Here is a 12,310-nt window from a genome sequence, read left to right as displayed (position 1 = left end):
GTGTCTATGTTCAAATTCAATACTGCAAATACATCTTAAATCCTCATTTATAAAAGCAAGGAGAAAATAACCTTTATTGAGAATCTTTTATTTGTTATGTATTGTGCGCATGTTATTTCGTTAAATGCTAATCCTCTGGGAGGTGGGTGGTATTACCACTTTTCAAGAGAAAGGAATTGAATAGGTTAAGTGATTTGCTTTATACAGGGAAGACAGTTCAGAACTTGAATGAGAGTACAGATCTATCTGATTCAAAAATGGTAGGTTAAGAATATGATTAAGTGTCCTTTAGATGCCATAGTCTGTAAATTAATAACTTAAAATCAGGCTGTTATAGTTCTAAATTAATGACTAGCAATACCCCATTGGCTTTTAGCTCTGACTGCTGTTCTTACTACACGTCCCCCATCATTGCCTAACTAAACTCTCAGTGAATGAGATGTATACATCATTGAGAAAATAGAATTCATCAACCAGAAATCTTCCATTTTCTTAGCACTAAATCTACAAAACTACTTGCATCTGTACTCATTGTTAAGATTAATTTTGGCCCTCACATATTTTCTGGAACTTATCTCCTCCTGCCTTTTTTAGGGACCTCGAAACACCAATCATTTCCTCTTTCTCATGAAGCTTGAACCATTCTCACTATAAATACTTCTCTTCAATTTAAAAATTTGTTCCAGTGATTCCTACAAATTCCTTGATTTCACATTCTTCTCTCGATAGCTACTTTTAGCTCTCCACTCCTCCTCACCATCACACTTCTCAAAGGGTTGATGACATTCACAGTCTTCCCAAAATTAATTATACTGTGCAACTCATTCCAATCTGACTTGCCCAGCTTCAGAGAAATTGTTTGGCTAAGGTCACCAGTGACCAGCATGTTGCCATTGAATGTTTCAGTACTCATCTTATTTAATGCTCAGCAACTTTTGAAAAGTGCCTTCTACCCTCTCCTTGAAGGATTCTTTTCTTCTTCTATTGTCTCTTTGACACCATATTCTTCTAGTTTTTTTCCATCTTTTTCCACTTCTAATCTCTAAATATGGGAACTCCTTGGAGGTTTGTCCTGGGCCCTCTTTCTCATACCACACTCTTTCTCCAGATGTGCTTGATATTTTATATTTGGCCCTTCAGATTTCCCTTTATCTTCTTTCCATTTTGCTCTGTGCCTCATGAGGCTGTTTTATACAGGCTGCACCAATGGTAGTCTTTGCCCTCTAGCTTCCGATGGGGTTTGGTCAATGTGAGGCACTGGAGGAGATTGGAGAGTTGGAGGAGGACACGGTCAGGGAAGGTATTTTCCTACCTCCTGTCCAGCTAGGTAGTTCAAAGAGGGATGTGTCCTGCTACTTAAGACAATGGCTTCTATCAGATGACCCTCTATGTATCGCTCCTCTTGGGTGTCTTAGATGCGATATCCCTAGTCCTTTCAGGCTTACGGTCATTAGGTTCCCAACTTTTGCTAAAGCAGGATACTGCACCAGCCTCTATTAGCTTTCTTAACCCTGTTCACACTTCCTAAATAATTCTTTTGTTAAACTCCTATTACCCATTTTAAGTGTACCATCTGTTTTCTGTTCGGATTCTGACACGTGGGATCCTTCACCGGGAAACAAAAACTGAGACGGAGTTAGGAATGCAAAGGCTTATCAGAAAATTATTCCTGTGAAAGACATACAAGAAGAAAAGCAGGATTGGGCAGAAAGAGTCTTCAAACAATGATGCAGATCTGACACCTGAGAAAAGAAAGGAGATAGGGGTGCAGGATTTGTCATGAACAGCTTCAGATCACAGTGCAGAGCTGACAAAATCTCAGCCAGCCCAATGGGGAGTTCTAGAGCAAATATGGACAGCTAAAGGAGTCTGCCATTGGACAAAAATGGCATGGCCCTATTACATCCATCATCTTTAGTCATTGATCCCTGCCTGTAAAGAGTATGACCTTGGTTCAAAAGTTGATTGGATTCTGAAAGCAATAAGAGCTAGAGACTGTCAGCTAATCACAGTCTTTGCAGCTGAATGCAAGTTCTTTCTTGAAGGCAAAGCTTAATGGAACAGCTTCACGGCTGCCACATCAGGCAAGCTTATACATTCCCATATCTTCAAATATTATCTGTATCAGGTAACTCACAATGTTATACCTCCACCTTTCTTTTATTTGTCCTAGGCTTATCTCACTGTCTACTAGTCCTTTCAGTTTAGATGTCTTGCCTCAAATTCAACAGAGCCCAAAACAATATATTGATTTTTCTCTTCTCCCCCCACCTCGTACTACTCCAGTATTTAGGAATTCTTTAAACTCCACCTTTCTGTACGCTGTGCTCAAGCCAAAACTATAAGCATCATTCTTGATCCCCTCATCCTGCACACAGCATATCCTATTCATTATCAAATCCTGCTTCAAAAATATATCTTTTACCTTCATCTTTAATACCACCTCCCTAGTTAAAGCCACTACCAGCTCTCAACCAGTACTGGAACAGCTTCCTAATTGGCCCTCCCCCTTTCATTCTTGTCACTTTCTAATCCATTGATTAGAATGGACTTCTTGAAATAAAAGTGAATCATGTTTATCTTCTGCTCAGAATACATCAATGGCTTTGTAATTTACTTATGATAAATCCTCAATATGGCCTCTAAGAATCTCCATGTTGTAGCCCTTATCTGTTTTTCCAGTCAAATCTTGTGCCCCTTTCCCTCTTGCTGACCAGGTTCTAGTCACACTTGCCTTCTTTAGAGATCTAATATTTCTAGGTTTTTTTTTTTTTTTTCCTTACTTCCAGGCTTCTGCTAAGAATGTTTTTTTTCTTACTCAAGTTAACTGTTACTCAACCTTTATCATTTAGTTTAAATAAAACTTCCTCTATAGGTTGCTCTTTGAATTTCTTAATCTAAGTCAGGGCTCCTGTTGTTCTCACTCGTAGATTCCGTTGCCTTCTTTTCATATAACTTATCACAGTTTACAATTATTTGATTGTGTAATTGGTTTGCTTAATATAGATCCTTCCTCCTAAACAAGATCCAGAACTCAGATACCGTATCTGTTTTGCTTTTAACTATATCTCTGGCATTTGGCAGAGTGCCTAGCATGTCACTGGGTCTCAATTTAGACTTCTTTTCATAAATAAATGAACAAATAATTATAAATCAAGTGATAGCATTAATATTTCATTTAATTTCATCCTATTTTTCTTTCAGAAATTCTATGATTGATATTTTGGCTCTTATCCTTTTTCACTCCTATAATTTTTCCATTGGTTACCTAGTAATTTGGGGTTTATGACCCTTGAAACCCCATAAATATTTTCCATCATCATAATACCTTAAATTTGTATATATATAGTCTTCAATGTGCCTTAATGTGTATTAACTTTATTCAGTGATTGGAGTCATGACATGCTGACTTTTAATAATTATTTAGAAATCTACACTTGATGTAACTATTAACAAATAACACATCCAACACATCAGATCCATTTATCTAGACATTGCTTGTAGCTTTTTCAAGAGGAGACTGATTTCCTTCCCTAATTATGGAGAATGTGTTTTAGCCCAGGTACAATAGCCCAAAGAGCCTTCTCCAACTTTTCCAACATAATTATTTCCTGCCACCAACAAAGTGGCGCATGCATTGACTAGCTGAGAATGCCAGAATTAGACTGCTTTTCAACAACCAGCAAAGTGGGTCTTTCTTGACTTTCATTTTATGTGCCTGAAGAAAGTCCCTTGCAGGGGAATGCTAAGTCTATGAATGCACCATACGGAATCCCAACTGAATATTGTCATTCTCTTTCTACGCATTTATAAAGAGGCAGAGACTATAAGAAAGTGCTGCGTCATTCCCATCTCCTTCTGAGGCATAAGAATAGCTGTGCCTCTTGATTTAATGAGTGTAATGATTTAATATTACATATGGAACATTTCTCTTTACACAGACTTGTGATGTGTTTCTTCAACTAGTTTAAAAGATTTGATTAGGAAAAGTGTCTTCATCTGCACCCCACTCTTATCTTTTCTTATTTGGCTATATGTCACCTCACATGATGAGAGCTGGAACTACCAAAATCATGTGAAACCAAGGCTTCCACTAGGAGAAAGGTGAGAAAGACAGGTTTTATTCAATGCATATTGGGGTTGGAAAAAACTAAATCTAAGAACCAACGAATTTACTTTGGGTCCTTCAGGGGTGCCATTACTCTCTAAATATCTTTTGTTAAAATGCATATTGGATTAGATCAATTCAGAGAAGCTGTTGATCTACAAATTGAAGACCTAAGTTGACAAGATCATGCTAAGTAAAAGAAAAAGCTAAGTAATGTTTTTGTTAGATATCAAAAAATAATTTAAAGATAGTCCTGATGCTCATGCATGTTGTTATTATAAACTAGTTAACTTTGGGAATGAAGCTCATTTATAGGGAGTTAGTTATATTTAACAACAACAAAAAGAAAATTCTCACAAGCTGTGTGAAATAAAGCCTTTTTTTTGGTAACTGTAAAGGCTTTGTATCTCTGAGTACAACTTCTTTTGTTTATGTCCATTCAGTTGAAAAAAAGAGGTATGGCCTCTAGGAAAAGTGAAACCCATGGTAACTTCTGTTCCTGACTGCTTCTTTATGTACCATTTTCTCTTTCTCAACTAAAGGAGCTCCTTCTAACTCTCCTACCCAAGTTTTTCTTTATAAAAAAATCATATAAGGGAATTCATTCTACAGATATTTATTGACCAGCCACCATATACCAAGCATTCTTCTAAGCACTAGGAAAACAGCAATAAACAGACAGACAGAAATCCCTGCCCTCCTGAGACTTATATCTGAGAGCACATGAGAGGATGGTGATGCAGAATCTAATACACACATCTGGATGAAAATCAAGGGCAAATCCAATAAGTATTTTTAGTTGCTTTGTCCTTTTTGTGGAATCCCATCAGGGCTCAAAACCACTCATGTTGCCCCTAATTCTAGTGTGAGGAGACAAGTATTAAATAATATAAATAAGTTAAATATTTGATGATAAGATGTTATAGTCAATATAAATAAAAGCATGATGGAGGGATGGTGTGTATGAATGCGTAATTTTATATCGAATGACCAAGTGAGAATTTACTGAGAAGACAGCATTCATGTAAAGATCTGAAGGATGTCAGTTAACCAGTCATTTTAAATTTGAGTTTCTTGTACTCAATTAACTGGGAAATTTTACAATTTCAGAGCAGCTAGCCAGGTGGAAAGCTATAATTAAATAACTATTTAATTACTATTCTAATTTATTAATTAACTTGATAATTTACCAGAGAGCTCCCTGGAATCACCTTAGTTCATGCCTATCCATGGACATCAAGGGATAGGCCATGTTAAGGAAAGGAGAGAGCTCAGAGGCTAGTTAAACAGCTATCACAATAAAACAAGTGAGAGAGAAAGAAACTAAATGAAGATGTTGACATTTTTCCAAAATGACATTTTTCCAAAGTGATCAAGTTTCTGGCCTTTTTTGTAGTTCTTTCATTGTTCTTTGCTACCTTCAGAATAATGCCCAAATATTTTTATTTAGCATTAAAATCTCTCCAAAAATTGGCCTCTTGCTGGTTTCTCTAATAGGTGTTTCTGTGTTCCAACAAAACTTTATTTACAAAAAGAGGTGGTGGGCCAAATTTTTCTGCAGTCAGCTGTTGGTCTACTTCTAATCTACTTTATGAGACTCTACCATTCTTAGCACTTGGCTTCCATTTTAAAAGTTATCTCAATAGTACAAGAAACGTCTGGATTTGCAGCTAGCATGTCAACATTCCAGGTAGGAAGTTGGAATAAGAGAAAAAAGGTTAAAAGAGCACTTGCCAGCTGTTTCCTCAAATAGAACCCTCCTATATCCCTCACCCAATATCTACCTATATCTCATTGGCCATTTCTTCATGCAAAGAACCTGAGGAATGTAGTTGTTTAGATGGATATATTTTCATTCAGTACAATTAGGGTTCTGTTACCAAGGAAGCAAGGGAGAGTGGACACTGGGTGTGTTTCTGGCAGTCTCTGTCATATCAACCAGATTCCAATCACCCAGTGTCAGTTTCCTTTGCTGTTGAAATGAGAGACTGTTAGTGCCTCAAGGAGTTGTTTTGTGAAGATTGAATGATCTAACACACAAATGCTGTTAGGAGAGAGCCATGCATAGTGTAAGCTCTCAGTAAAGCTGACACATTGTTGGAATTAACGTTATCTTCATCTTTTGTATGTTTTGATCTTTGTTGTATTTCCAGTGCCTAGAATGCTCTCTGGCATACAGAGGAGATCAATAAACATTTTCTGAATGAGTAAACAAACTGCCATTATCATCAGTTAAGCTTTTTCGGTTATAGGCAACAGGAATTGATTCTGGCCCACTTAATCCTTTATTAAAAGAATGTTACTGGCTTCCAGACATGACAAGATAGCTGGAGAGTCAGACTCAGAAAGGGACAGGTATCCAATTATTGCTGCAATTATTCAGCTACAACTATTTGCACCCTGTCCTTGAATAGCTCCACTCAACACTTCATGTCCCATGAGACAGAGTCTAATGTGCCAAATGTGACTGAATCATCTGTCTCCCTTTGGATAGGAGAGAACAGGACACCTTGTTTTATAGTCCCACCAAAGCTGTGTGTAACTGGAGAGAAGCAAAGAATTAGGGCGAGTCAATGTGAAGAATGAAATCAGCAGGAAGACACTGGGTAGAAGATACAAAGAAATGCCCATCACATGTTCCCATTCCTTTTAGTTTGCATTGCTTCCACAAAGTCATGGTTGTGATGGAAGCACATCCCCTAGGAGGAAAAAGAGACCTAGCAATTTGGCCTCTATTAATGCATCAGTATCTTCATTATTATATCCAGTTAAATAGGAAACTATCCCCTTGTAAAACTTAGTACAGGAACCCTGAACAGATGAGACCAACAAGAACAGTTTTTTAAGGCAAAGACGACAGGATGTGACAGTGAGGTCCTGGGGTTGATATTGCAGAATAGTAAAGAGATGCTGAAGAAAGGTTAGACACTAATACCAAATATTAAGTATGGTGGCTTTAGGTAATGACATCTGTATATGTGAGCCTTCCAATCACATAATTTTATAAACTAAGTAATTGTTTCTAAATACTTCATTTTCTATAACGATTACAGTACCAGTCTGGTTGATTACTGAGCAATTGATTACTGTCTCTGATGAAAAGTTGAAACCAGATGGTTTTTCATTTTGTTTGCCTTTATAGATATAGCAGTGAATGTAGGTCCATGACAACCTAGGGATTTATTTTTAAGCATGATTCACAGTAGTTTCATCCACTATCATTATGCAAGTCTGTCAGACATTTAGAATTGCTTTAATTTGGCAAATTTTATTGGGATTTTTTACGAATTATAAAATTAAAATTATTCTCTTTATTTTATTGCTGGAAAAAACCAATTTATATGACCCCCAAAGCTGACTTGCATGACTGCAAATATATGTACTACTATTGGGGAACATTCTAAACCATTGTTGGAACTTATACACTAGCAGATTGTATTTGTAGGGAGCTATAGAGCTAACTTAGCCTCCTTTAATAATTTGGGTTTCAATTTTTTTTACATAATGTTTGTTTAAATATTAAAGAATTGATAAGTTCAGGTTGATAAAAACGACACATTCGTTTGCTCTTAGAATGTGTAGTTTATAACACTGAAGACAAGAAAATCTACTTGTATGAAGTTAGACTTTATAAAATTTTATTCACAGTTTTCTTTCTTTTCCTGTATTTTTTTTTTTTCGCTGAGGAAGATTTGCCCTTAGCTAACATCTGCTGCCAATCTTCCTCTTTTTGCTTGAGGAAGATTCGCCCCGAGCCAACATCTATGCCAATCTTCCTCTATTTTGTATATGGGTCACCGCCACAGCATGACCGCTAACAAGAGGTGTAGGTCTGTGTCCAGGAACTGAATTCGGGCCACTGAAATGGAGCAAGCCGAACTTAACCAGTAGGCCACAGGGCCAACCCCTTTTTTCCTGTGTTTTTAATCATATTTATTTCTATGATTTGGCATTAAAAATGTATATAAAAATGCCACTAAAGAGTGAATGAGCAATTAAAGATTGAGTATTATATAAAATAGAATAACTTTGAAACACATTATTTAGGAGTTAAAAATCCTTAATATTCTATAACTTGTCAATTTTTTCCTTAGTGCAATAATGCTAACCTTTTGATCTTTTTGTTTTTCTCTCTGCAGTGCTTTAATACATTATTGAAACTACAAATTCACATCCATAGCGGTTTCATGTTGATAGATTGCATATTTTGAAAGCTTGAGGTATTTTATAATGAAATATGCAATGTGGAAACTTTGAAGCATAGAATTCTGCCAAACACCTGAATAAAGAATTCCTCACCTGGTAAGAGAACTCCTCACTACCGCCATGACAAACCAGGAAAAGTGGGCCCACCTCAGCCCCTCAGAATTTTCCCAACTTCAGAAATACGCTGAGTGTAAGTATTTATATTGATATATGATTTTATTTGGCATTTGTGCTAAACAAGGTATCATTTATTTACAAGAACAGATTATAGATCCTGCTCGGCATCAGGATAGATGTAGGTGTATCTTTTGTGTTTGCAAGTAGGTCAACTTGAGACTACCTTTTTGGAGTGAGAAAAAGGAAACGGTAAACTTGAACATCAAATCTAGTAGAAAAGGAACTAGGGTGTCAGATGCAAAACTAAACTTGGAAATACTCGAGCTGTAATAAAGGTAAAGCAAAGGATAAGACAGTTAAGGAGAATGGAAACTGGTGATACTGTAACCGAGAAGGAAGGAGAAGGACAAACAGAAGTAAGGGGAGAAGTGGGGGTTTTTTTGTTCCTCTTAGCATAACATTCAAAAAGGATTGGGAGTAGGGAGCCATAGATACACTGTGGAGTTGGAATTAGAGGTTGTAAGAGCAAGAGAAGGTGTCAGGACGTTAAGCCAACTTGTTTTGTGTGCGTATTTGCATAAAAGTTCGATCATGGTAATTCCCTTTGTAGTAGGCTATTTTTAAATATTAAGTTTCTTTACACATAAACAGCAAGATTTTATTTACAAGAAATTTATTTTCACCATAGATTTTCAGGAATGTATCCGTTTCACAAAATGAGTTTCAACTACAAATATGAATAACAACTGAGTGAAGGTACTGACGAAAGAAAAGGAAGCAACTAATAAGTAGGAAGCTTACTAGTTGGGAAGACGATGAGTAGAGGAAAAGTGATATGTAGAGAATATAAGAACAGTGAGAGTGGGGAGAATAACACTGTGGACTGGGAGAGTAAAATGCAAGAAGTGGAAAGAGAAAAAGAAGCAAGAGCACGTAATAGTTAAAGAGGCAAAAATTGAAGCAGCTGGTGATGCTTACACAGAGAGAAGGTGAGGCCTATAGGAGAGAAGCATCAGGAATGAATTGAATAACATAAGGGAGCAGGAGAGCAAAGTAGTAAACACAGAAGGGTAATTTAGAATAATAAGGAATCGATGTGATGATAATAGTGAATAGTAACACTCACATTTATAGAGTATATATTATAAGTCAGGAACATTAATAAACACTTAAGGTATATTATCTGAAAGGGCCAATTTCATAGGTTTTCTAGAGTCTTCCTAATCTTCCTAACTAGAGGGCTAAAGTGCTCTGGGTGAGGTTGTAAGAGTGCTGCTGGGTATTTGCAAGGAAGATGCAAATCCATAAGAACATGTACATTTTCATAGTCAATAAAAATACAACTATCACATGGAAGAAGGGTCAAAAATTTTTGACATCAAAATGTGGTGCTCATACTCAAAAACTGTTTAGAGCTGCTGAAAGCACATTTCATCCACTTATCACATGACGAAAAGTTAGCCTAGAATGACTGAATTCTTGTCTGCATTTTTATACTCAATAATTTCTAAATTGACTAAAAAATTAATTATATTTTCCAATTTTTATATGCCCTATTTAATAATTAAGTAAATATATCAGAGCATCCTTTTTAGGGAGAGTATTCTGCTTGGCACTGCAGGAAATGCAGATATGAACAGATATAGACCCTCCATTCAAGGAATTTATAGTTTAACGAAGCCTAGAGACTAATGGATACATGACTCTGTGGCTAGACAGAATATTGTAAGTGCCACAGCAAAATTTAGCGTTCTGTAGGGCTCTAGTATGCAGTTGGAGATGGGGAAAGGAAAGCCTTCATGGAAGAAGTAGGATTTGAAATGGAGCTTAAAAAGTAAGTTTAAGGTAAATGGAGAAGAAAATGATATAGATAAAAAGGAAAATTCAGCATATGTTTGAGGAAGGGAAATGAGCCACATTTAGCCACACTGCAAATTAAAGGAGTAAGTGGAATTGAGGCTGTAAAAATGAAATGGAATTAAAATATACAATGCTAAACTTGAGTTAGGCAGTGAGGAGTAATTGTAGGATTTTAAGGGTAGAGCAACACGAACAATGCTATACTTCAAGAAGTTTAATTTGGCAAATGTGAAAATGGTATATGGTAATGGAAAGAGACTAGAGTCAGGCCAGTGGGCTGTTGGAATAGACTAAATAATGTGGATGATGAAAGATGACCAGAAAAGCACAAATTCAGATATTGTAGCATTAAAACTAACAGAGGAGAGGTTGAGAAATAATAAAATATGAGAATTGAAAAAGAGAGAGACAGACAGATAGACAGATAGACACAGAGACAGACATAGAGAGAGAAATCTAAACTTAGCTCCAATTTTGATTTGACTTGGAGGATGGGGGAATTTGGTGATCTCCCAAGTAAAGAAAACATTGAGTTGGTTTAGGTTATGTTGAACCTAGCTGGATTATTAAAATACATTTTCCAGTGTTTGGGTACTTCAGGAAAAATGCCTATGGAAGAATTAATATAAAATAGGTGAATTATTGCCATGATAGCTAAATTATCCTCTATAATGACTTTTGCTCAGATATTCAAATTCTGTTTGAACTGGTAAACAGAATTTAATACTAAAGTATTAAATGTGTTATAGGCTGCTACTTTTACTTGCTAAGGAGTATGGGGGTACATTTAATTATATCATAAGAATGCTTGATTTAGTAATCAATTTGTGGAAATGCCTAAGACAAGTGGTGATAAAAATTGTCGTAAACGTAAAAGTTGTAACATATTGAGACAAAGATTAATGAGCATTCAATAAATCACTAGTAAGAAGTGACATGGGGAGTATAAGAACATTATTAAGATGGATTTTATGAGAAGACAAATTAACCAATTTTCTGTGAATGAAAGAAATAGTGCTGATTCTATGATCATTTGACTTGCTACTCTTTTTTAAATGACCAAGACAACATGAAAAGTGCTAGACAATCCTCCAAGAAGTTTCCTGTATAATTAGGAAGCAAAGAATATCATAATTAGAATGTATTCTTCTGTGATAAATTGCCAATGTCAAAATATAAACTGGAAACAAGATTACTATCCTGAAAGTTATAAAAGTAGTATATTTTCCATGCTAGTCAGTACATGTGATCAGTTTGTCAGCAACATTTAAGGATCAGGTTTTTCATGTTGCAATGCAATATTGGCAATGTGACATTCCTCCATAGTCTATTAGAAAAGTGGTATATTGGATTTGCTTTCTTGATTTTAATTGTTTTGTAATTTTCAATATGAAATTGTTTATATGTATTAGGTGACTAAACAAAAAAACCCAAGTTATTGATTTAAGGTTAAATTTGCAGGATGCTAAGATTATACATGGTATATATCAAATAAGTGGTTTATGTGCTTTTTGGGGAAGGGTGGGGCTGTAGAGTTCTTGGTCAAATGAATGAGTTCATGGATGGAACCCCTCCCCTAGGAAAACCAAATCGTTCAATGCGGGACCTAGATAATACCATAAAGATCATTCCCTCAAGTTATCTGGTTTTGAATTCTCTCCACAATTGCCACAATATTCCCTGTGTCTTATTCTGTTTGGGCTGTTATAACAAAGTACCATAGACTGGGTGACTTATAAACAACAGAAATTTATTTCTTATACTTCCAGAGATTAGAAGTCCAAGATCCGGGTGCCAGCATGGTTGGCTTCTGGTGAGGGCTCTCTTCTGGGTTGCAAACTGCCAACTTGTCTTTGTATTCTCACATGGTGGAAGGAGTGCGAGAGGAGCAGCAAGCTCTCCAGGGACTCTTACAAGAGCACTAATTCAATTCATCAGGGCCGCGCCCTCATGACCTCATCTATTCTAATTATCTCCCAATGACCTCTCACATTGGGGGATCTGGGTTTAAGATATGCA

The 12,310-nt window shown here is 36.2% G+C and overlaps 1 protein-coding gene across 7 annotated transcripts in view; it reads left to right on the top strand.

Annotated features, from left to right (window-relative positions):
- DGKB (diacylglycerol kinase beta) overlaps positions 1 to 12,310 on the top strand; it is a 700,672-nt gene that overhangs the window by 58,801 nt on the left and 629,561 nt on the right. For all 7 annotated transcript variants that reach the window (XM_087426742.1, XM_087426849.1, XM_087426797.1 and 4 more), the window contains one exon: positions 8,248 to 8,504. In XM_087426742.1, coding sequence (XP_087282868.1) covers positions 8,435 to 8,504 — 70 coding nt within the window. In that variant the 5' untranslated portion in view covers positions 8,248 to 8,434. The remainder of the gene's footprint in view (positions 1 to 8,247; positions 8,505 to 12,310) is intronic.

This window comes from Ceratotherium simum, chromosome 1 (genome assembly GCF_057802395.1).
Source record: "Ceratotherium simum simum isolate JZ-2026a chromosome 1, ASM5780239v1, whole genome shotgun sequence".
In the NCBI taxonomy this organism is placed as follows: domain Eukaryota; kingdom Metazoa; phylum Chordata; class Mammalia; order Perissodactyla; family Rhinocerotidae; genus Ceratotherium; species Ceratotherium simum.
The sequence above is the reverse complement of the archived record's forward strand: the minus strand, read 5'-3'. Positions and strand labels throughout refer to the sequence as shown.